The sequence below is a fragment of the Bipolaris victoriae genome (genome assembly GCF_000527765.1).
Source record: "Bipolaris victoriae FI3 unplaced genomic scaffold scaffold_7, whole genome shotgun sequence".
In the NCBI taxonomy this organism is placed as follows: domain Eukaryota; kingdom Fungi; phylum Ascomycota; class Dothideomycetes; order Pleosporales; family Pleosporaceae; genus Bipolaris; species Bipolaris victoriae.
In genome coordinates, this window is record NW_014575385.1 from 242,219 (window position 1) to 266,055 (window position 23,837).

At 50.0% G+C, this 23,837-nt stretch overlaps 11 protein-coding genes across 11 annotated transcripts; 3 read left to right on the forward strand and 8 right to left on the reverse strand.

Annotated features, from left to right (window-relative positions):
- Window positions 1-76: 76 nt before the first annotated feature.
- COCVIDRAFT_33868 (hypothetical protein) lies at window positions 77-2,683 on the reverse strand (the record flags this gene model as incomplete). Its single annotated transcript, XM_014705683.1, has 5 exons — window positions 77-513; window positions 609-770; window positions 1,190-1,461; window positions 1,513-2,575; window positions 2,623-2,683. The coding sequence occupies 5 exons, from the start codon at window positions 2,681-2,683 to the stop codon at window positions 77-79; spliced, it is 1,995 nt and encodes a 664-aa protein (XP_014561169.1).
- A 145-nt stretch (window positions 2,684-2,828) lies between these two features.
- COCVIDRAFT_87450 (hypothetical protein) lies at window positions 2,829-3,020 on the reverse strand (the record flags this gene model as incomplete). The annotated part of the gene is made up of 1 exon (XM_014705684.1): window positions 2,829-3,020. A coding segment is annotated over one exon (192 nt), but the record flags the coding sequence as incomplete, so codon positions are not given.
- Window positions 3,021-3,348: 328 nt separating this feature from the next.
- On the forward strand, window positions 3,349-3,775 carry COCVIDRAFT_87497 (hypothetical protein; the record flags this gene model as incomplete). The annotated part of the gene is made up of 2 exons (XM_014705685.1): window positions 3,349-3,555; window positions 3,671-3,775. 2 exons carry the CDS (start codon window positions 3,349-3,351, stop codon window positions 3,773-3,775), a joined length of 312 nt encoding a protein of 103 aa, XP_014561171.1.
- A 431-nt stretch (window positions 3,776-4,206) lies between these two features.
- On the reverse strand, window positions 4,207-8,339 carry COCVIDRAFT_12245 (hypothetical protein; the record flags this gene model as incomplete). The annotated part of the gene is made up of 3 exons (XM_014705581.1): window positions 4,207-5,045; window positions 5,096-5,925; window positions 5,977-8,339. The coding sequence occupies 3 exons, from the start codon at window positions 8,337-8,339 to the stop codon at window positions 4,207-4,209; spliced, it is 4,032 nt and encodes a 1,343-aa protein (XP_014561067.1).
- Window positions 8,340-9,003: 664 nt separating this feature from the next.
- COCVIDRAFT_33872 (hypothetical protein) lies at window positions 9,004-11,148 on the reverse strand (the record flags this gene model as incomplete). Its single annotated transcript, XM_014705686.1, has 5 exons — window positions 9,004-10,235; window positions 10,282-10,393; window positions 10,452-10,642; window positions 10,775-11,015; window positions 11,101-11,148. 5 exons carry the CDS (start codon window positions 11,146-11,148, stop codon window positions 9,004-9,006), a joined length of 1,824 nt encoding a protein of 607 aa, XP_014561172.1.
- Window positions 11,149-11,608: 460 nt separating this feature from the next.
- COCVIDRAFT_87166 (hypothetical protein) lies at window positions 11,609-12,181 on the forward strand (the record flags this gene model as incomplete). Its single annotated transcript, XM_014705687.1, has 1 exon — window positions 11,609-12,181. One exon carries the CDS (start codon window positions 11,609-11,611, stop codon window positions 12,179-12,181), a length of 573 nt encoding a protein of 190 aa, XP_014561173.1.
- A 625-nt stretch (window positions 12,182-12,806) lies between these two features.
- On the reverse strand, window positions 12,807-14,419 carry COCVIDRAFT_33874 (hypothetical protein; the record flags this gene model as incomplete). Its single annotated transcript, XM_014705688.1, has 3 exons — window positions 12,807-13,776; window positions 13,835-14,237; window positions 14,290-14,419. The coding sequence occupies 3 exons, from the start codon at window positions 14,417-14,419 to the stop codon at window positions 12,807-12,809; spliced, it is 1,503 nt and encodes a 500-aa protein (XP_014561174.1).
- An 839-nt stretch (window positions 14,420-15,258) lies between these two features.
- Window positions 15,259-15,447, forward strand: COCVIDRAFT_87437 (hypothetical protein; the record flags this gene model as incomplete). The annotated part of the gene is made up of 1 exon (XM_014705689.1): window positions 15,259-15,447. The coding sequence occupies one exon, from the start codon at window positions 15,259-15,261 to the stop codon at window positions 15,445-15,447; it is 189 nt and encodes a 62-aa protein (XP_014561175.1).
- Window positions 15,448-17,047: 1,600 nt separating this feature from the next.
- COCVIDRAFT_33875 (hypothetical protein) lies at window positions 17,048-17,450 on the reverse strand (the record flags this gene model as incomplete). Its single annotated transcript, XM_014705690.1, has 2 exons — window positions 17,048-17,109; window positions 17,168-17,450. The coding sequence occupies 2 exons, from the start codon at window positions 17,448-17,450 to the stop codon at window positions 17,048-17,050; spliced, it is 345 nt and encodes a 114-aa protein (XP_014561176.1).
- A 769-nt stretch (window positions 17,451-18,219) lies between these two features.
- On the reverse strand, window positions 18,220-19,280 carry COCVIDRAFT_87466 (hypothetical protein; the record flags this gene model as incomplete). Its single annotated transcript, XM_014705691.1, has 2 exons — window positions 18,220-19,121; window positions 19,181-19,280. The coding sequence occupies 2 exons, from the start codon at window positions 19,278-19,280 to the stop codon at window positions 18,220-18,222; spliced, it is 1,002 nt and encodes a 333-aa protein (XP_014561177.1).
- A 2,578-nt stretch (window positions 19,281-21,858) lies between these two features.
- Window positions 21,859-23,063, reverse strand: COCVIDRAFT_12251 (hypothetical protein; the record flags this gene model as incomplete). Its single annotated transcript, XM_014705582.1, has 3 exons — window positions 21,859-22,448; window positions 22,528-22,887; window positions 22,943-23,063. The coding sequence occupies 3 exons, from the start codon at window positions 23,061-23,063 to the stop codon at window positions 21,859-21,861; spliced, it is 1,071 nt and encodes a 356-aa protein (XP_014561068.1).
- Between the last annotated feature and the right edge of the window lie 774 nt (window positions 23,064-23,837).

The window sequence follows — 23,837 nt, forward strand, 5'->3', positions numbered from 1 at the left end:
CCAAATTGAATCTTTACTCCCACACATATCCCCCCGCTTGGAAACGTCTCATCCATCTCTTCTCTAGTGCACAACTCTACCCCAACGCCACTGCACCAACCGTCCCCTTAGCCAACACCCCCAACCTACCCTTCTTAATCCCCAAACTTTGTTCAATTCTCTCGTCCGGCTCCCCCTTCTCCCTCCTCATCAATGCCAACGTAATCACGCCAGCATCCACATACCGTCTTCCTTGGAATCCCCTCCTCCCCACCTCTCTCAGCTCCTCCTCCGCCACCTCAGTAATATGCTGCCGTGACTCGAGAACACGTAGCACAGGATTATTCCTTGCATCAGGAAACGCCGACTGCGGCGCGTCTTGCATCATTGTGTCCGACGGAAGACTAGGCGAGGCATTGCGGCGAGGATCGAATTGCGACGTCGACGACAGTGAAAAGTGCGGATTCGGTTGTACGGCGCCGAGGCTATTCAGACGGGAGGCGAAGGCTGGATCGCGGGCATCTTGTAGAACAGCTGTTGAATGGGGAGCGAGAGAGTTAGCTATGTGGCTTTCCATGGAGGTAAGGACCAGTAATTGCTTCTGTATATCAATGGAGAAATTACCGTACCTTCTGTCTTTTCACTTGTAGCCTGCGGCGCAGGATGTACACGGGGTCCGGCCGCAGCATTCTGTACGGGAGCCGCAGACGCTGCAGTCGTAGTACTTGTCGGTGGTCTTGAGGGGTATTTACGAGCTGCGGAGCCGGCAGCGGCTTTTGCGCCTTTAGATGCTGAAGCGCCCATTGTGTTTATCTTTGGGGCCCTGTGGGTTGTTTTTTGTTGGGAATGAGGGGTAAATTGCGTGTGGGGATGCTTGCGGCTATTTGATAGGAGTGAGTGAGAGAGGTATGGGCGGTGATAACGACGAAGCGGGCGCGATAACAGGCATGCATTTGTTGGGGGCAACTTTGTCGAAGCTCGGGCCAGGCCGTCATGACGATGATGTATGAGAGATTCCATGTGCCAAGTCTGGGGTGGTCGAATCAAAGGGGAGTTCACCGATTGGATAACTGTTTGCATAAGTGCGATCAACGATATTATGAAAGTAAGATATATTTGGAAATGAATTTGTTGACATAGGAACTTTTTACATGGTGCTATTCTACCCAGCGAAAGAGGACTCGGATCTATGGTAGTTGGCCATCCGCACGGTAATGTCCTGCAACTAGGAACGCCAATTCCAGAGCCTGCTTCTCATTCAACCGAGGATCACAGTAGGTCGTGTAGTTCAAGCTCAGATCCTCGTCTACAAGACCCTCACTTCCTCCCGTACACTCCGTAACCGCATCACCAGTAAGCTCAAGATGCATGCCACCTAGGAAGGAGCCGTGCTGCTTGTGGATCTTGAGCGCGGACGACAGCTCAGAGAAGATGCTGTTGAAGGAGCGGGTCTTGATGCCAGTGGGGGTACTGCGAGTGTTGCTGCAGGGAGATTAGCTAATATAGAATATACGATGCATAAACACAACTTACCCGTGCATTGGGTCGCACTGCCAGACAACAACATGTCCACTGCCCTTCACAGCCTCAATATGCGAACCCAGCATCGACTCAACCTTGTCTGCACCGTAGCGGGTAATTAGAGTAATCTTGCCAATCTCTTTATTGGGGTTGACGATATTGAGCAGCTCTACTAGCTCATCGTTTTTCATGGACGGTCCGACCTTGATACCAATGGGGTTTTCAATACCTCTGAAGTATTCTACGTGGCCACCGTCAATCTGGCGTGTTCGGTCTCCAATCCAGATGAAGTGCGCAGAAGTGTTGTACCATCCCTTGCCATCATTTGAGGGCTGAAAGGGTGTGTAGCCAGCTGGATGTTTGAGCCGTCTTGTCAGGCTCTGTTCGTACTCTAGTACAAGACCTTCGTGGCTGGTGAAGAGGTCTACTGTTTGCAGCTGGCCAGAAGTATCCGCACCAATAGTCTTCATGAAGCGAAGAGAGTCGGATATGCTGTTTACAATCTGTGAGTACTTTGACTGTAGTGCCTCGTCCCTGACATGGCCAAGTTCCCAGTCCAACGGGTTGTGCAAGTCAGCGATGCCGCTTGCAAGCTGTGCACGGATGTAGTTCAGTGTCGTCGCAGAATGGAAGTAGGCGCTGACCAGCCTATCTGGGTCCACTCTCCTAGCCTCTGGATCATAGCCGTTGAGAATGTCGCCTCGGAAACTGGGGATCTCCTTGCCATCCAGCATCTCGGTAGGGCTTGACCTGGGTTTCGCATACTGTCCTGCGATACGGCCAATGCGAATGACGGGTTTGTTTGAACCCCAAATCAAGACCAAACTCATCTGCAAAAGAAGTTTGATCTTGGCATCGATGGGGTTGTCGGCGCAGTAAGAGAACAACTCGGCGCAGTCGCCTCCTTGGAGTAAGAAAGATTTGCCGAGGGCGGCATCACGCAGACTGGCCTTGAGTCTAGCAATCTCTGTTGGTGTGACAATGGGTGGTAGACTTGATAGCTTTGTCAGAGCAGAAGTCACCGCCGCCTGATCCTCGTACGTGACGACCTGCTTGATAGGCTTTGATCTCCACGCTACATCTCGTTAGCATATGTACTTGAAGGGTAGTATTTGCTCTCACAATCTGGCGACCATCCTTCAGACCCGCCATTAGTTGTTGACCCTTGGTTTGAAACTTCCATGACTCTCAGCTGAGTTGGCGTCTACTGTCAACTGTGATGTCGTAGATCTGGCTGTGGAGTGAGTAAACTTTGCAGATCCCACTTGTCACTCGCAACGTACGTTGTACCTTACAGCTAGCTTCCACGTGCAGTGACTGGAGGAAAGTCAGCTCAAACCACGTTTAATGTTTTGAGTCACTTTGATTACAGCGTTAATATAAAGTAAAGCTCGGCAGGGGTGTCCATCCCTACCCAGACCGCGGGACACCCGAACAAAGGCGTGCAAAGTCGCGCATGACTCAAGAAAACCAAAAATCTGCCACAGAAACACAAACCAGCAAAATGCCATAACAGTGCGCAATAAACTCACCTTGTATTCCGAAAGCGAAACGTGTCCTAGAAGCCCAATGACAATGCAAAGCGACAAGGTCAATGTAACTCAAACGTTGTAAAGTTGCAAATCCAGTCCATATCGCATGTGCGCAATAAAAACCCCCTCATCCCATCCAATCAGCATCCTCAAATTTTCCAATTGGTCCGCTATCAGATAATTCACCAGCAATTTACCCCACACCCTCGTCACTCATCCGCCCACCGTCCCCAATGAGCTTCCAGACAGCTCGCACTCCCAATTAACTTCTACACCTTCAACACATCCTTACGCCCACCACCGCACTCCAATCGCAATGGCCGAACCCCAACCCCCCACCATCCACGAAGGCGCCTCGACCCCCGCCCTCGACGACGCCGCTTCTACCCCTCCCAATGGCACGAAGAAAGAAGTCGACGGCAAAGCCCTCGACAAAGCGATGAAAGGGCTGAGCGTAAAAGATAAGGCGGAGGAAGAAAAGAAGAAGAATATTAAGATTGAGGCGAGCGATGTGGCGGTTTTGGTACGTTGGATTTTCCTTATATACACATACGTATGGGATTGGAGGGATGGAAAAGAAGGAAGACCAACACACTAGCATTGTGAATGGTTGGGGCTGACAAGAATCCTCGAAATAGGTATCCGAGTTGGAAATTACAAAAGCGAAAGCGACGGAGTTGCTACGGGCGAATGAGGGGGACGCGGTCAAGGCTTTGGTTGCTTTTGTTACTGCGGCGCCTTGAAAGGGTGGAGCTGAGAAAAGAACAACGAAGTGATACATAAGGGCAATTTGGCTTGGGGTTTGGGGGATTGCTAGAGGATATAGGGCGCGAAGATGCGCTTCAGCGGGAAGGACGATAGCGCTAGCAATGGCTGCGCGACTTGCTGTTGTGAAAGGGGGACCTGATAAAAAGGTACGTGCGTGGATGTTTGCCAGAAGCCAGGACATATGTGTGAGATCCGTATATGTCCATGTCAAGAGCAGAGGAAGACGGCCCCATACACTACATGCGCCAACCGCATGATTTACGTCTTCTGGCTAAGCAAATCGACAGATTGGAGGAAGCTGGGTATCATATATAATATATTCACCAAATCTATAAAAGCCTGTGTTGAATCGTGTTTCCTTTTGCCCCTCTGTTTTTCAGCTCCTCATTATACTAGTCAAGGCATTTCATTCGTCATCACTATTAAGAACGACGGGTCTCTTCCTCTTTCTACCAGCACCTGGTCGTGCTCCGCCCAAGTTCCCACTCCTCTTCTCGGTGGCCATCACCGGCGCAACATCAGACCCCCTCTTCCGCGGTCTGCCTGGTCTCCGGCGCCCCACAGTACTGCCATGCCGTGCAGACCTGCGCACTTCTTCACCTCCGTTTTCCTGGCTATCACCAGTGATGAATTCATCATCGTCCGTGTCCTCCACATACTGGCTTGTGGTCGTCTCTTGTGATGTACCGGCTACGGACATTTCGCCATCACTCGCTTCGACGTCGAAACCAGTGTCAGATCCGGTAGACTCGTTTCTACAGAGACTGTCTCGTAACTTCGACGCTCTCTTCACACCAGGCGTGCCAGTGGCAGTTTTGCGTGCTCGCAATGGCCCTGGTAAAGACTTTGCAAGCGCCAATCTGGCTTCTTCCTCTAGCATCGCCGCCCTCTTAGCCGCTTTTGCGGCTCTAGCCTTTGCAGTAGCTGCCAGTATACGTGATCGGTCGCGCTCCACAACTGGCTGGCTTGTTTTGCTGCCTGCATCCACTCTCTTCACCTTTTGCTTGGTCTCTTTGACCGCAACAACCTTGCCGTTTGGTTGCTTGAACTGTGCTGTCTTCTCTTTCGGATAATTATAATTGAAGTACAATTCTGTACCCGCCTTGATGTTGGTCGTGGCAAAGAGTGCTATGCGAAAGACGGTGTTGCAGAGGAGATTCCTCGGCGCACAGTTGGTGTATTTATCGTCAGCATTGTTGATAAAGCGGAGCTTGTTGCCCATATATGTGGCGTCCACTTCTTGTTCTAGGCACTGTATTAGGACTATATCAACAAGACGCAATGGAAAAACTTACTCGAGTTCAGACGAAATAGATACATCGTCTTCTGATAGTCGTAGATGGTGAGTCTGCGATTGCCTTCATTGACTGAGATGGCTTCGCCAGTGTACTCGCCAATATACTCTCCTTTCTCGATATCTTCACCCATGTACAGCCCGAATCCATGTACTTCTGAGTGTCCAAGCAACGTCTTTCGAGGAACGCCCCGCTGGATTGCCACGTTGAAACAGTTGCGGGCTACCACATCTTCGTTGTATCGATTGACAGGATCGAGGATCTCAGTCGCGCCACATGACCCGCAGAGTTCTGCGTCACACTCTCTGTTGAATTTGACACAGAGACATTTGTCTGAATCACAAACCCGCTTTCCTGGAATGACCAGACAGCCGCAACCAGGGAACCGCCGATTGCATGATTGGGAGCACTTGCAAGTCTTCTCGCAGGTGATACCCTCCCTGTAGCACCGGCATTTTGCATCCTCGCAGCTACCTTCGTGATTGCATGGGAAAAACGGTTTACGCTTCTCCCAGTGCTGCACAAGGTCCCGTTGCAACCACCAGTGTGCATTGAATTTTCCTGGTGGTGGTTTCGCGCCTCTAGACGCAATCATTTCTGATTCGGGATAGGCGTTGAATGCGTCGGGATTTGCTGGTAGTTTGTAATTGATCACCTTCTCAATGTCTGAATCGTCGTCGAAATGCGCAGGCAAAGGACCCGAGTCTTCATCGAGCGTGCTTCCTGAGCCACGGCGGCTACTTTGAAACTCATCTTCGTCCTCGTCTGACTCAGTCATCCACGAGTCTTCGGGGACTTGCCTTAACTCGCCATGGAGGAGGCAATTGTGCCTGGGAATGTCGTCAATATATCAATACAGCATAGCATAGATTTGCACTTACTGGTGACACACCCTGCACCAAATCTGTCTATATGAAGATTGGACAGGATTTTTTCCGCTTAAAGTTTTCCTCATAATGTTGTTTTGGACAATATCAGACTGTTGTGCCAGATACCAAATGCTGAATTCGCATTCCTGTAGCACAGCAGAGCAAGCTGTAGCCGCTAGCCTCAGCGTCGTTGCAGAGGGTCTTTCGAGTTGTGCGATAAAGTCCTGCCATTTCTCATCGTCACGGTCGAATAAGGTTGTCTCCTTGACCTCCTCGTCTCGCTCAAATTCCTCAACGCTATACTGCGATCTTTCAAGCAATACTGATGAGAAATTCTCGCTTCCAGATATGCCAGCATTGATCTGCTTGATAACATCATCGGGTGCTAGCAACCAGTATAGCACTTCGTTCCAAGTCACGCCAATCTCGCTCAGGAAAGCTTCAATTGCGGTTTTGTAGAACCTACACTGCTCTTTCCGGAGATCGATCGGTCCCTTCTCGTCGTGTGTCAATTCGTATATAAACGGAAGCGCATCCAAAAGAGCCCGCCGGCTCTCGTAATCTTCGTCTTCAAAGTATGGTGTTGCAAGCAACTTTGACTCGTTGTCAGCTAGAATATTGTTTCTCAAGCTAACATATTCCTTAAAAGGAGGTATAACGACAACTTCCGACCGGAACTTTGTTGTATGTGCCGATAGTCCTGACCGAAACACTGTATCTTTTGGCTTGGCTTTGACAAAAACCTCTTGTGCCATATCAGGGAGACCTTTAGAAGCACAGCTGCGATCAAACGGCATTTGTACGACAGGTATATCTGCAAAGGGAGAAGTGTGTTGAATGAATTCCTCCGGCAAAGTCTGCTGGGTGAGAAACTTCTGTTTGCGGCGGGCGCGGAGGTCTCGTTCTTGACACGTTCTCTGATGGCGCAGCTTAATCCAAGTCAACTTCGCATGCGCTTCGTTCCGCTCAGCAATATGTCTTTTTAGACATTCATCTATTGCTGACCGCGTTGCAGTGAGGTCATGCACGTGACTTGACCAAATGCTATTGACATTAGGAGTCACATCCTTCACAGGTGGTGTGGCTTTGCGGAAAGACACTTCGACTGGTGCTATGTTTGTCGTGTTGGATGCTGCCTCACAGAATGTCCGGGGAAGCGCTACAGGATTGTATCCATGGAAGTCTTGGATTTTTGGGTGATCGCGAGGAACAGACTCAGCTCTTTCTTGAGGCTTCAATGGCAGTGGATCCAGTGTGGCATCGTGGCCTTTTGGCCTTTCCGTTAGACTAACTTCAAGATTCGAAATGGCGCTATTCTGAGATAGGGGCCCTTGGAATGGCGCGGGGCTCACGGCTCGAGGTTCTGCATTGGTCGACTCTCTGTGAACTTGGACTTCATCTTGCAATGCGTATGGCGATTTGTGATGATAAGCTGTCGATTTGTGATTGTTTGTTGATTTGTGACTGCCTGTCGAATGTTGCGGCGCTCTGATCTGGACGTAGTTCTTTTGCCTCACTGACTTGATCGCTTTCTGTTTCGGCTGAACCAAAGTGACACTACCGGAGAAATCAGACATACGGGCTTTTGCAGCCATAGGAAACGGCGATTCGAGTTTGTTGGCATGCGCTGCCGCGGTTGCGCGCTCAGAGGTGTTTACGCGACGGCAAGTGGCCCGTTCGCGCTGATGGTCGGCGAGATCCCCGATTGGTTGCGAGAATGAAGGTACTGTGTCATTTGTTGCCACGGGCTTGTGCAACGGGTATGGGTAGTGTGCTCTGTCTGCAATAGATATAGAGAAGCCAGTATCGTGATTCAGTATTGCTCCAATGGGAATAGCTGGCACAGACCTGACTGGAGATGTCTGCGATAGGAAGCTACTGGATTGCGCAATCTCCAGTGGAGGGCGTGAGGTTGACAGCTGTGGGATGGCTGTATCCTTGTACTGTTCAGGACGCTGAGCTGACGATAGACACACGTCCAGAATTGATTGGTTTAGTAGCTCCGCGCCTGTAAGTTGCTGCGTCACTCTGGGGCGGATTGGTTCGTCTTCATCGGTCAGCAGATCAATGATAGTGATGGGTTTGACTGATGGTGGCCGTTTCAGTGATGGTTCCGTAATGCTTCTTTGTTCAACTTGTTGATGGACCCTTAGCAGCTGGTTGACAGATTGTTTTTGTTTCACCCTTGCTCTTTGTGCGATGGCTTGTTCCCAGGCAGATTGATGCTCCACCTCTTCAATATCACCTTGTTCCAGCGTCTGCGTATTGAACCGTCTTACAGGTGGTACAGGTACAGGCGCATGCATGTATCTGGAATTTTCATCATCATTGTCCTCAAAAGTGATGGGCGCGTCGAGAGAGTCGCCGCGTGCCATTGCGGTGAGCCGGGTCTGGATGAAGAAGAATCCACGCTCAAATCAGTACAAGCGAGGAGCGGTGAGGCCGAAAGATTGCAAGAGACATGGCCACTCGAGAGGAGCCATCAAAGTCTCCAGTTCAACGTGTTACTGTGAGCATAGTCAGGTCGTAATGTTTGTCTGACCCGGCATCGTCCGTCGCGCTAATATGTACGGAAGTCACGTCGTCACGTGGCTTATATAATCCCTGCAATTACTCCACCTCGGTCCCTTCAACCTAAGGCATCGTAAGACGAGTAAAGTCAAGCATTCACTCAATCTCGGTATAGGACCAAAAGAAAAATGTCAATTATGTGTGTTTCATTAGCGAGGGGCTCCTTGCAGATGCCTGGCTCGAAGATAAACTAGAAAGTGATGATTAGATCATCTGAGTTACAAAAAAGCCCAGTCCGCCTCAAGAACCTTCGATTTTGAGCATCTTCTGCTACCCTACGAATAGTGACCCATCCTTACTCCTGTACGAATGCAGTCCAGTACGGCTACTTCAGAGTGATTGCTCACAAATCATGTCACGCAGCATTAAGAAATTTCGCGCAAAAGGAAATCGCAAGCTGCCCCAAATCCCTGCCAACAATCTACCACAATTACAAAACAGTAGGACCATTCCTTCGTCACCTAAAATCTACCCCAGAAAGTTTTGCTGTTGCTGCTGTCCGGGCCGTGGAAAAACACTTGTTGTTGGTACTTGGTCAAGGTTGATTCCTCCTAATGTACCTTGACTGCCTGCATTCTGCCAGCCCTGGCCTGTCTGTTGATTGACAAAGGCACTTTGTCGGAAAGGGTTGGTGCTACCCGTCGCGTGCACAGTGAGTCCACCCTGTGGGGAGAGGGTGCTTTGTGGCGATGGTTGCCGTGCGAATGGATTTGTGCCAGTAGGCGTGGGCTGTAGAGGCTGGGGTTGTTGTGGCTGCTGTTGCAGAGCAAATGGTGACTCTTGAACTGAAGGCATGGAAAAGGGCGGAGAATTGACCGGCGACTGCGATTGTGCTGAAAGTCCAGTGTTGTGTTTTGCAAACGGATTCGTTGATGCACGGTTGAGTGAGCTGGCACCAGTCGGACTACTGGGTAGCATCGATTGGCGGAATGGATTTGTTGAGGTTTGCTGAGGCTGCAGAGGCTGCAAAGGCTCGGCAATGGTAGGAATCTGCATCTGCTGTGGTTGCTGCTGTTGTGAGAAATCAGGCATGCCGTTCTGTGGTATTGATGGCATGGCGTTCTGTGTGCCGTAAGGTTGTGGCGAGTAGCCACCAAAGCCTGCGCCGGTAAACTGGGCCTGGAGTTGGGGCGCTTGTGGCTGTTGGCCTAGTTGGAAGGGATTCGTACCCTGGCCATTTTGCATTGGGAAAGGCTGTGGTTGTTGGGGGAAGCCCATGTTCGCTGTCTGCTGTGGAACCTGGAAGCCTGTTTGTTGGGGATACTGCTGCATCATCGGCTGTGTAGCCATGGTTTGCTGGTTGTCCTCGAGCGACTCAAACAGATCAATCAAAGGTGCGTTTGCAGAGGGTTTGGTCGGAGCTGCTGCTGGCTGCTGGCTAGTAGTATTGCTAGAGGCCGACTTTGAGTCCGTAGACTTGCTCGCCCCATTGGTGGATTTGCCCCCATTCTTTTTCGCCTCCTTCTCGGCAATGTACTGTCGTCGATTGATCTCAAAATCCTTATCGGCCAGGTACTCTTCCAATGATGCAGCCAGACTGGTCGGGGCGTGCTTGATTCGTGGAATCTCCAATCGTGTTGAGTGTTCATGCGACCTTGCCAGGCTAAGGTACTGGACAACGGCTTCGGTTTGCTTGACGAAAGTGCGGTAGACTGCAAGGGCGCGTGTTGCGTCGGGTTTTGATAGTTCGAAGTAGTGTTCTGGTTCGTTAGTATGGCGAAACTCGAGTATGCACGCTCAACTCACCGAGAATATTGATAGTGCCCTCGTTCATGACGTGGAAGAGCACTAACAAGTCCATTGTGAGCAGTCGGAAGGCAGTCAGCGTGATTTCGTTTTCGGGCTCGTCATCGAATGGCTGTTGGGGTCAAAGTCAGCGCGAGTGTGGATGTTGCTGATAAGGGGCATCCTCATACCTGGCACTTGAGCAACGCTCTGATCTGGTCCTGCACACTCTCTGCTTCACGCAGGAGGCCCTTCTCTATGGTCAGGCGCTTGAGGCGGCCCTCACCGCCACGCACGTAGTCGACCTTGGTAGAGCCATATTCGATGGCGCGGCGGAGCAGGTATTCGGAATAGGTGCGGATGTTGTGTCCCTGGGTTTGCACTGTTGGGCGCAATGTCAGCGGTCGAGTCCTGTCAACTAGCACAAGCCAAAGTTTATCCGCCTGTCACCCCAATAAGCCGGGCCAGCGGATTCGCTGTCCGAGCACTGTGGCGTACATGTCTTGAGACGTACCCTCTGTGAAGTGATTGATGGCCAGTTTCCGGTGGGGATTCTGGGCAAGGAATTTGAGCGTAACCTCGGGCTCGCCCTCCCTTATCATCAAATGGACAATGATAAGGCTCTTGAAGACAATGGTCCATGTCGAGTCGCGCAGACGGTTGGTGAGGGCGCGGAAGATTTCAGCGACGCCTGCTTCGCCGGCGTGTGTCGCAACGAGTATGTGTTCGACATACTTTGATTTCGGTGCTGCGAGCTGGCGGGTGTGTTAGTCCATGGCAATGGCGATAGTAGCGGCGATGAGCCGGCTGCGACTCGGTGTAGAGGCAGCGCATACTTGCCTTGATCTTGGTGCCGCCCTTGACGCTCTTCTCAAAGGAGCTGGCCATGGGTTGCTAGGAATACTGCCGCGCCGGGCAGATGGGTGCCCGACTGGGCCGCTGGCAAGACGCTCCGGCGGTCGTCCGGGTCCAAATGAAGATGGTCGCGTTGCACTATCGCAATGGCTCTGCTGGTCCTAGGGCAGCATTACGGCGCGGGGGCAGGGCGGAAGCGATGTTGGCTGAACGGGAGGGACGTGGACTATGGATAGAGGAGAGGGTGAGGTGAGGCCTGTAGGTCGCAGCACCGCGGTCGATGGCCGTTATTAGAGCTGGCCGGGGTGGAGGAGTGAGGCAGGGCGCATGGTGGAGCTTGCTCAGGTCCCTTGGGCGATGACGCTCCCTGGCCCTTCTTGGTTGCGCCCACCGCCCTCAGGGTCCCGCCTGTCCTCCCCCTCCCCCTCCAAACACAAAACGAAACTTTTTCTCGACACACCGCATACACACAGCCAGCCAGCCACACCACAAAATGTCTGCTTCACCGCCCCCAGAGGAACGCGAAAAGGCCGACGCCGAAGCCCGCGCAAAAGAGCAGGCCGAGCAGGCCGCTATGCCGTACAAGTGGGACCAGACCATCAAGGACCTTGACATCACCATCACCATTGACGCCAAGTACAAAGGCAAGGACCTCGACATCAACATTGGCCGCAACTCCATCAAGGCCGGTATCAAGGGCGAGACACCCATCCTGCACGGTGACTTCCCCCACCCCGTCCGCGTCGACGACTCCACCTGGACACTATCCTCGACCGGCTCCGCAAAAGAAATCTCAATCCATCTCGACAAAGTCAACCAGCTCGAATGGTGGCCCCATGTTGTCACCACTGCCCCCAAGATCGACACCTCCAAGATTCAGCCTGAGAACAGCAAGCTGGGCGACCTCGACGGAGAAACGCGGGGCATGGTCGAGAAGATGATGTACGACCAGAGGCAAAAGGAACAGGGCAAGCCCACCAGCGATGAGCAGAAAAAGGCCGACATCTTGAAGAAGTTTCAGGAGCAGCATCCCGAGATGGACTTTTCAAATGCCAAAATCGGCTGAGGGGATACACAACGATGGGCACTCCAGCCCCGTGACGAAGAATACGCTCATGGACGTGATAAAGATGAGCCGGCGGAGGAACGACAAGGCCATATCGGGTCGTATGCGTAGAAGGAAATCAGCGATCGGCGATGTCCGGATTGCCGGCAAGGATGTGCTGACACGAACAGACTAAGATGCATTATACGAGATTGGACACCTGTAAACACGGTTTCATTGAGCATCCGATCCTAGTCGATTATGTGAGATAAAATTCAAATTCTAGGATAATTACGAAAAAGGGACTGTTTGAGATTGCGTTGTCGGTGCAATACTTTTGGCTCCTGGTCAAGCATGCAATACTGGAAAGCACAAATCATAGAACGCCGTGCGCCAAACAACTGGGGGTATCATGCAATCAAGCTCAGGATCAAACTAAGCCGCCCAAAGTGACAGGAAGCAAGAAACAGAAATATACAACGATAGTCCAAGACCGTTGGACTGTTCACCTCTTGAAGCCAATTTACAGTGAAAGAAAACAAATGCTGAAAAGATGGGAGCCGTAACATGCTGGCACAACACAACGAAGAGCGTCCCACTACTAGTATACCAGAGCGCTGCAACGATATAGAGGAACAAAACCGCATCATCTCGATATCTGTTTGCTACATCGATCATCATCTTTCATGTGATCGTTTTTCGGCGATTTGATCTGGCGTGCCTGTCTATTGTGCCCAAGGATATCGCTCAACTCAACATCCACAGCCGACTCCCGTGTCGCCTGCGAACTCGTCATCATCTCTTTGACACTCACCTCTCTCCATGGTTGATATTGCGCATACCTGCCCGTGATCTTTTCAACTATCATGCTCCACGCACGCCTGCACTCTGCTCTTGTAGTGAAGATATAGATGATTGCGTTCCAGGCACCTTGAAGCGGCAGGACCGTCGCGGAAAGAATATTCAGAGCAAAACTGGGCCGGTCTTTGTGCGTGAATTGGTACATGCGGTTTATACTGCTGGGCAGCCAGACAACGAATAACGCTAAGAACATGAGGAAGGCAACGTAGAAGTATGCCATTGCTGCAGCATGGCCCTCTGGTGTTCTTTTAGCTGGAGGGCGGGGTTTCGATATCGCTGTTGGTGGTACAGTCTTGGGTTCTGGAGGTGGGCTTGTGGCGATTATTGTTGCTCTGTAACTGCTTCGTGATGGTGGGGTGTGGTGGAAGTTGAGTTGCGCTTCCACGTCCTCTAACAATCTAGAAATCCGGATCGGAGAAGTATCGTGGAGCGGGCCTGAAAGCAGCACATCGGGTCTACGAATACTGGAAAGTCTCTGCGTGCTCGAGAAGGAGTTGATCGAAATGCAATCTGGATCCGGAGAGACACTCCTGAACACATCACTTTGCTGCTGGGTATCGCACTCAATCCGCGTCGTTACAACAATGTTATTCCTTCCCGACAAAACATCTCCGGCGCTTTCTCTTTCGTCGCTCGGATCCCGCACTGTTACGAATTGATTCGAGTCCCGAGAAAAATACCGCAATTCGACTTGCTTCTGCCAAATTCGGTACCCCGTCACACTGTAAATGGTAATAGCCGCCAAAATGGTGACCCTTCACAGCTCCTATCAGCAACTTACTAGCAAGCATCTGAGAAAGGACAGGGACCCACCACGCAGGAACATAGAAGAATGCTATGCGCATCCACTCAACATCAACAGATACCCAGCACCATAGCATCGCAGAACCTATAACGGGATGACCAGTTCGGCTAAGCACAACATAAGCTATGACTGGTATACACGGGATACCGTAGTTAAAAGCAAAATACCATTTTTCCAAATGGCGTAGCTGCTGCGCGCCATAGCCGTAAAAGAAGACGAGGAAGACGTTTAAGGCCATGCAAAGAACCCAGAAGGAATCGGCGACCATGAACCATTGGATGAGAAGACCTTGAAATTCACACAGGCCAGATGCAGGTTCACCCGGCGCTGGTAACACCGAGTTCGACATTAGTGTTGCGACATTTGTGAGAATATTGCCTAGCGTGGCGTAGAAGACTAGGCGGTTGATTGCTGTTCGAGCGAGTCAGTCCATTGTACCAGAAAGACCTGTCGCTCGACTCACGTTTTCGGAAAAAGGGAAAGGCGATGAATGTGGCGACAATGATACTGGACCCTACGACTGAGAATATCGATGCTATCCGTGTGGCGACTACAAAGCCGAAGGCTTTGTGGTATGGGAGTTTGGTGGCCATGTCTGAGGGATGGGAAAGAGTTGTATGTGCAGGGCTTTGGTGGGAACGGTGGTATTTCGAGACAATTGTTATACCATCCATTCAACTGTGCGAAATGGGCGACTGGTACACCACAAAGACATTGACGAGACTCTCAAGAGTGCGAAAGATACGAACGTATGGTTCTGGGGCATACCCGCTGCGCAAGGGCTTAGATCTTGTCCCCCCGAAGGGATGACTATGAGCATCTGAAGTGTACCGCCAAGCTATCCCGGACAAAGGCGGGATTCAAGAACGCATCCACTTACATTCTTCCAAAAGAAGGAAAATGTTTTGAGACGTGGGGCACGTACTCCAGCTCCACCAGAGTTTCAGTGGCTCTTTACAGGAAACGGCATCGTGCTACGAAGATGGCTTAGCAACGAGGATACAGGATTTGCCCCCTCCCCTTCGCTCACATGAGCACGACGTCGGGCAAGTGACCTGAAAACGGGTTTTCAAGGAAAGCGGGAAATGCAAAGACGGAAACAGTCAGCCTGATTTCGGGTAATGGCGTTCTGACGAATGAATGAGAGAGGTAATACTGGCTTAACGGCTCGAGGTGTGTTCTTCCGCCCCCGTATCACGAAGGACCGTATTAACTCGATTAGCTGTTTTCAGCACGATTCGTACCGAGACCCAAAATGCATCTATACTGCGACAATAGTATCTAGTAGCATGTGCAATAAGTTCCACTCATCCGCCTAGAACGCCAAAAAAACACCCAGTCCACATAGTAATAGCAACCATACTCTAGTGTCCGCAATCGTCAACCCCATCCCCCCTCTTTACCTCCCGACGCACTTACCCTCTCAAGCAACATGGCGCTGCACCGTTTCTTGAAGCTGAGCTCACCCACCAATCAATCCATCTACACACCAGCAATGCCAAGGGCAGTTCAGCCGTTGCCTCAGAACAACGGCCGTCGCCAAGACCAACCCCATCACGCCCTCCCCGCAACTCCTACCGTAAACGCTAATTGGCCGGGTCGCCCCTCCGTCCATCTGTGACTTGCGCAAAGCACCACGCCCCAATCTATCAAAGAAAATGGTAGGAATGCCCTTGCAGCGCGTGGCTTACCCGACTGTGTCAGACGACGTTTTTATTTGCCTCAGGGAGAAAAGAGTGATCGAAACGCCACAATGATACCTGCTTGCATTTACGAGATAGTAGTGAAAGAAATGAAATAAGAGGTACTACAAACTGTACTCTTATCGAGGCAAGGACTCGAGCTAAACGGTGAAATTGTAGCACCAGCGTCTACTGGTCAGTATGGCGCAAAAAAGCTGAAATGATTCGCTGGGTCCGGGTACAGGTATGATCGGATACTTGTCGGGGTAAGCTATGCCAAGTTGGCAATGCCCGGTTACTGGGTCACACACTACGTATATGGCGCTGCATGCGTACAACACTGCTAGAATTTTCGCGTGGCGTGGCAGTGCTGAAGGTAGTTACACGGGTTGGGACTGGTCTATGACAAAAGATATCGCCGGGTAGTAACACGCTTTGAACGAAGGCGGTTGGAGAGAACAAGGGAAAGTAATACAAGACTGTTCCTTCGGGGTACTGCTAAGTAGCTGGGAGTATCCTTTTGATTTGATTGGCTGCCGTAAAAGAGCCTGGCCGTCTTGAAGACTAGAGTATCGGGGTTCTTGGGATGAATTACCTTGATACTGATGACCACAGTGAATATTCCGTACGATTGTGGCAACGGCGTGGCAAACGGTGAAAAGGCTGAACTCAATCGACCCTTGCATACTTGACGCATTCCATGAATAGCTAACGTACCGCGAGGGCTTACGCTTTCGGGATTGGCGTAGTACTTGGAGTGTACATGCAAATTGTGGGACCACAACAGTTCCGATGAAAGACATTGAGCAATTGCTACGCTAACTCGCTTGCAGAATCGGCTTATGGTACCTATGCGTTGCGCTCTTTCTCAGAACAGAGGGGGCTAGCCTTGCCTTGCTCCTGCTAGTATCTATAATATTACAACCTTCTATCGCGAAAAGGCTTATAACATTTATAACCGGTGCAGGTCAGCTGTAGCTATAGATATAGTGTTAGCAGCGATAGACTACACCTAAGCTGCTTTAAGTTAGGTGTGCAGGTCTTTCTTGTCTAGCACTTCTAGCGGGTACTTAGTACCATTACAGAAGCACGACAACCTCTCAGATTTAGGTACAGCGCTTAGAACGGAATGATTCTATAACAAGCTATAAGCTAACAGACTTTCGATAAGATCTATAAGCTGTTGACGCACCTACTGCTAGCTAAAGCGAGGCGGTTGCGTGACGCTTATACTGCATTGTCGTATGATATATGTAATATAAGGCTCCTAATCTGAGAATTTCTATTCTTGTAACCTGCTGTAGATTTCATTATGTCGGGGCGTGTCTGTGGCGGCTCGCCACGCAGTGTATCTCGCTACGTAGTGACCGACGTTATAACTATTGTGTATTGCATTTCACCGCAAACGCGGTAGGATCAAACTATTTACACGTGTATGCTATCGTTTTCAGCACAGAGGTGATCTCTTCAGCTTTCCCGACAAATTGATTCATATGGCCACCTCATGTGGTTCTGACCTAGCCGTTGATGCCACTCTCCTTAGCCGCCAAGGTAGTTGTGGTTGCAGCAGACAAAATCGTTTCCACCCGGACAAACGCGATCTGCAACGCACATCAGGGACCGGATCATATCTAGAGCTGCCAAAATCAAACGACTTACCGCCGTTCAAAGACCGGCAACCTTCTCTCCATAGGCACTGAGTACCGGAGCCGTGGCCCGGGCAGTCAGGGATGACGCACGCCATGATGTTGTCCGGGTCATTAGGGCAAGGCCAATTACCGGGATATCCAGTGTACGCAATACCGCCCCATCTAGTGCGGCATACATTATGGTCGAGGCAAATGCAGTCATCGCCCCAGTTGTTTGAACAACGACCACCAACGGCCGCTAGGGTCGGAGCTGCGCCGAACAGGAATGCAAGGGTAGCACTAATGAGCTTCATGTTAGAAGTGGGTTGATGAGTTGATCTGCTTTGAAATGGATTCTGCGCGTCAGACAAGAAGCCCCCGGTGTTTATATAGACGCAGCATCGATTAGTACTACTATATGGCTTCTGCACGACGGTGTCACTGAATGAAGATCTATCCTCTATCAGAAACTAGTTGGTAATAGTTACTTGACTTGACTTCAAATTCGATTTACCTAAGGCTCATTTGGTTTGCTGTCAGCTGAGGTGTCTTCGGCTGAAGTTTCCTGTTCATCCGCTAAAGTCTTCTCAGCTGAGGCCGTTTTGCTTTATACGGTACTCTAACGTTATTGCCGACCCACCGAACGTGTCAAGGTGGGCCAAACCAAACTAATTTAGCTTAACGGTTCTCATGACCGGCTGGCAAGAAGACGATTCTAGTAGTTACGCAGGTTGACACTTATTATAGTCTTATTGTTTATTTGGAACTTGACCTATCATGACTCTTCCAACTTGACCCATGAGCGGCTGGCTCTTCAATTAAACTTTTTGTAGCTAGCTTGGTGTTTCCTCTACATGGCACTTCGTTTCGAAGCCATATATCCTAGAAGTAGCCACTAAGTTAGATTTTGGGCATCAGCTTCTATGGCACTTCTGCAGCTAACAGGGGGCACAGGAAGTGAGTGACACCCTAATTTCACAAAAGAGACAGCTAACGATGTAAGAAATAGTGAAAAACATGCATATGATTTCTTGACAGATTTCGCTGCCTTCAATATATCCCAAATCCTGAAAACAAACATCTCTACGTAGCAGCCACCGCCGCATCCGTGGTTTTCCCTACATCACTCTTCACGGGCTCAGCTTCCCTCCTCTGCTTCCCAGAAATCAAATACACATTCGCCCTCACCTCCAACAAGGGATCATCACTCGGCTCTACACCCTGAACTCTCGGAATGGGATCAAAAATCACATTCCTCTGCTTCTCCAAACTCTCATCCTCCCCTAGCGTTTTCTCAATCGTAATCGTACCCAGCTCAACCACCTTCCGTTCTTCAGGCCAAATCTGCGTCGCATCATCCGTTACATCGCCCTCCTCCGCAATTTGCGCAAGAAGCTTAAGCTCAATCGGAGCTTTCTCAAGACGCGGTGTCAATTCGTCGAAAAGGTAGGTATCGGACTTGCTCTTGAGCGCTTCAACATCGACATGCTGCTCGCCCGCAACAGGCACAATGCGATATCGCAGCGTGGTAACTTTATCTTGCTTGACAAACTTGAACGCATTTACACCAAAGAACTTTTCCGTAGCAAAGCTCTCGGGACTGGGCTTAGGATCTTGAAGGAATCGCGCGGTTTCAGGGTGGCGAGATAGAAACTCGGGGACGGCTTCGGCGGCATTGCTGCTTGTTGCTGCTTTGAGGAATTCGAGGAACTCGGCTCCTGTGCGTGTGGGGAAGTATTTTGTAGAATGGGCGATTATGTCAGTGTGCTGCCGTTTGCCGTTTTGCTCCGGGAGGTGAAATCGGATTGCGATTCCGCGCGGGTTGGCGTTGGCGTCTGTGTCGGGGATTTGGGGGAGGCCGGTTGAGGAGGAGAAGCGGACGGTGATTGGTGTGGATGCAGCGTTGAAATGTGGGGCTGAAGTCAGCTCGGCGGCGGAGGAGGTAGGTGTAAAAGTTCCGGCTAAGAGATGGCCTTTTGCGTGGGCTGCGTTAGGAGTGGGTGTTAGTGACCTGAAAGGGTCATGCAAGGGGAGAACGACGAACCGGGTCGAAAGCTTTTTGCTGCATCGCCAGCCATTCCGCGAAGTGTGCTCACGAGACCATTGCTAGTCTCTAGCACCTGGGTATCGGTTGAAAGTGGCATGCTGAAATATCTTCTAACTTGAATTTATCGATCAATCGAGTGCAAGTTGAGGACTGTGTTTCTGTACTTAAGAGTTGATTGCCATTTCCTGCGATCCATCTTGCAAGACTATATACACGCCCCATCTCCTCCAAAAGGCACTATTATTTGTCACGAACACCATGAAAACCCCTCAATTCGATGATTCATAACATGTTTAACATGTCGTCTTATCGATCCAGCATACACAAACTACAACCCGGGTCCGCTAGTCTAATGCGTGTAGTTTCATTGGCTAATAAGGTCCTACAGGCGTGCTGACTGCATGCTTACTTGCAGCGTCCCGTGGCTGTAGCACGTATATTTACAAATACGTCTTGAGTTCTTGTTGGATTTGCGATACAATGCAGTTTACTAAGTCAGCTTAATCATCTGCTAGGCCGCTTTGAGGTTAGTACAAGGCGCATTTGGTTTCCTCTGGCCATTTGTACGTCAATGGCGTAATCATCGTTCACTGGTTTCCTTGGTTTTGTCTTGTATCACATTACATGTTGATTGGATGATTGGAGGTATACAACCATGTTTGAAAGGGGGTTTGGGGTTGGCTTGGTGCTTCTGTCATTTTCAAGACATTCATTTCTCCCGCTCTTCTCAGGACCATGTCACGTGGTCCCGCGACTTCTTTATCGCTGTTTGCGTTCACAAAATATTGCGACTGAGATATTTGGGGGAATGTGAATAGTAGACTGTAGTGGCTATAGATATACTATTGTCAAGACGCTCAGCCCAGCAACGAATTAATACCGCATGCTTCTTGGTAGTCTCCACCTACTACACCTTCCAAAAATTTGGCCATGAATTTATTTCCATGCCTAACGCTTGGAACAAATACCATGGATTCCCTTCATGTGACAATGTCATAGTCATGCTTTTAAAGCATGTATTACAATGGCTCCTAAGGCACTACTACAAGATAGTACAGCAAAGGTAACAGTGGCAGTCACAAGTCCCCTGAGGATTTATCCATGCTGATTGAAACAAATCATCACTACCATTACAATGCTCTAATATCAGCCATGTTTCATAGTGTATGCCATTTGGTCAAGCTGTCATGCGGACCTACATTGTCTGCACGTACTGTTCGGCATGCTTTAATATCGTCCGGACAGCAATCTCCAGGAGGATCCTGTGTTCTCGCTTTTAGCATGCATAATCTGTTATAGATCACACAATTGGATATACGTACCCCTTACTAGGACTCGCAGGCTGGCAAATGGGATTGCGTATGCTAAGGGTGGCAGATGCAAAACCTGCAAAGAGCAATACAACGGGGATAACGTTGAAAGCTTGGTATCGCATCGTAGAGACTGTTTATAGGACTTGTTTAAGTATGTGCGAGAAGGATTGGAAGACCTGAGTTGGACAAATACTCAAAAAGCTCTTTATAGGCCCAGATGGAAGTTTATATACTTGGGCTTATATCCGTTGCTCCCACGGGCCGAAATCTACGACCCCAGTGGACCCAGTAACTTGGTGAAGGGTATTTTGACGAAGGTATACAATACCTGAAGCGGTTCATCGGTGTGCTCCGGATGTTATCAGTGAACGGTTGGTAGCCCTAGATTGCGAAAGTAGATGCACGATGGAGCTTGCGCTAGCCTGATTCGTCAATGCTAGTGGGACGGAGTGAAGCCTGTGCGCCAAGGCTATGAAGTCCAGTCCTCTTGCAATACCCCAACGGCGGTGTCAATGTACAATATGTATCATAACATTTTGCAAACTTCCATCAAGCATTCTTGGTCCAACGGTAGGATAATTGCCTTCCAAGCAATTGGCCCGGGTTCGACTCCCGGAGGATGCATAACATCCTTCTCTCGATTGCAACGTTATGACTTTTTTTTGGTTCCGGTCTTTTTAAGCGAAGTTTATGAGAGGGGGGCGGGTATTCTCCACTAGGATGGCACGTTAAAAGATACAGCTTATTCAAATATGATTACAACTTAAAATGAGCTGACTACGATGGCCTGTCATTCCAGCCCAAATAGATTGCTTGGATAGCACTCCCGTTTTCATCATAGGTTACCTATGTACAGGGTACTCCATCTTCCGGAAAATTCAATGCATGTCTTAACAAAAATATCATGTACCATGTCTCCGAATGTACCGTCTCAATAAGGCATAACCTTAAGAATTTAGAGAGCGTAAACTTGGTACCTTCCAAACCTTCGTCTACACATGACTGTGTCAAAACGGCAGTCCTCTATTATTGAATGCAGAATATTAACACAGGCGTACGGATCCAGAATACTGACAATGAATACAGACAATTCACTTGGACAACACCTCTTTCCCTTTCATTTACCCGCATAAAGAGATTAGTGACAATTAGAAGAGATTCAAAGCATGAGACTGCGAGAAAAAAACTCATTACCTGCAAACTTCACTCTCATATTATAAAACATGTATGGCGGGTATTATCTCGATCAATTCATGTCCAATCACAGGGAAACCATCCCTTCCCATCACCCTCTCTGGATGTATAAAATTGAAAAAAAAACGTTACTAGATAACATCGTAAAAAAGACCAACAACTCCACCCTCACCCCACAACCTCATCCCTCTCCGCCAACGCCCCATCCATCCCCGCCTTCCTCGGCACAAGTATACTCCTCAAAATACAAAGCTTCCCATTCTCAGGACAAACCTTCTCCCGATTCAACTGCTTATCCGCCGGCCCCGTCGGCCCCCCCGAAAACTTGGCTTGACCAAAAAGCTTAAACTGTCTCTTATCGCTCTCCGGATACTCCTGGTCGCCCCACCTGCCCTTGAAGTTGAGCCAGGCGGTGGGTGCCTGTCCATCATACGCTTCAAACTTGTTGGTGCTGGGCGTAAACTTGTAGTACCAGGCGCTGAGCAGCGGGTCCCAGACGGTGCCTCTGTTGGTGTAGTCTTCAAGGACGCCGCCGGGGAGGTTGAGGTTCGGGATCGTGTGGTCGTGGGTGCCGCCCATGGCGTAGTTTGCGTGCGAGCCTTTGGACGAGTAGGCAATGGGGCGGATGCCGGTGGCGTCGCGTTCGACGGCTGAGTAGCGGAAGGCTTGGCCGTTGGCGTGCTGCGAGAACCAGATTGCGGTGGGTTGGCCGTTGGAGAAGCGGACCATGGTGTGTTCCCAGTCGCCGACATGATTGCCTGGGTGGTGTGTGTTAGTATTGTGATACGCACAGGTGGTTGTGGTGGACTTGGTTGGAGAGATGAGGATATGACTTACCAAAGTTTAGTTGCTTCCATCCCAGTACCTCTCCACCGTAATTGTAGGCGTAGAAGTACATGTAAAAGGCATCTACATTTCCATTTCCCTTGTCGTTGACGATGATGGCTGCAGTTGTTGCGCCCTCAGTTTTACCACTCGCGTTAGGTTTTGTGCCTTTGATCCATGTAGGATCTGTTGTAACATCATCATTGGAAGTAAGCCAGACATTGTTGGCCATTTGATCCAAATTTGAGGTCGTTAGGGGCTTGGAAGGACCAGGGACTTCATTGAAGTTTACGCGAGGGGTAGTATGGGTGAGGAATGACTGAAGGTCGGTTGGGTAATATTTCTCCTCGGAGTGAAGATAAACGATTGGAGCTGTATGATATTAGAAGACTTTTCTCCCTTTGGGAGAAAGAGAGAAACAACTCACCATACTTCAAGACATAGTCGGGTACACCACTTGGTACTTGTCTTTTTTCTTGTGAGAGAGGTGCTCCGTTCACCAAGGACACAGCGACTGTCACAACAGCAATGAGAGATGTCAAACCCATGACTTCTGTGTTTCTAATCGACGAAAGAAGGAAATCAGGCTTGTATTGAGCGTCGCCATGACAGTTATCTTATATGATATCTGCACCTCTTGCACACAAGACCCATTCAGCTGAGTGAACTCCTTTAGCCTGTCCTCGCAGTGCGTTGCATAGATGTATTATCCCCCTACTATTGCTTCCACACACACACCTTTACATGCAAGTTCCACCCATCTATGTATGCATACACCTTCGTTGCATTCCCATTCGCTGATTTTGTCCAGATGAGCATCTTGGCCCTACCAATAAACTAAAGACGCATTCACACGTGGAGACCTGAGGCAAGCAAACGGCAGATAATCGGGGCCCGTCCTACTCGTGGTGGCAGGCGGATGTGGCGTGCATGGTTGGCCGCCATGTGCGCGGGCCCTAATGCAAGGCTGGTGGCTTTATGTGGTGATCCCAGCCCAGGGATGCAGCGACTTTGATAGGGCAAAGGCGTAGCCGATGGATTAATGAAGCGCGAAAAGCATGTCCACGTTAGGAGCTGGCGATTTCCGAGCTGAACTACGGCCAAGAAACTCGCTGTGAGTTGCCTTTTTGCGCATAAGGACCGCCGGCGTCTATCGCCCTTGGAAAGAAAAAGAAAGGGGTGTCTGCAGCAGCTGGGTCTGGTGACTGTATGGCGCTCACGAGCGAAACGAGGATCTCAGGTGTGGAGTAAACAGGAGTGTTGATAGCCGAGCGGTGTGACCTTCCCGAAAGGGATGGCGAACATGAGTAGAACTCTGCCTT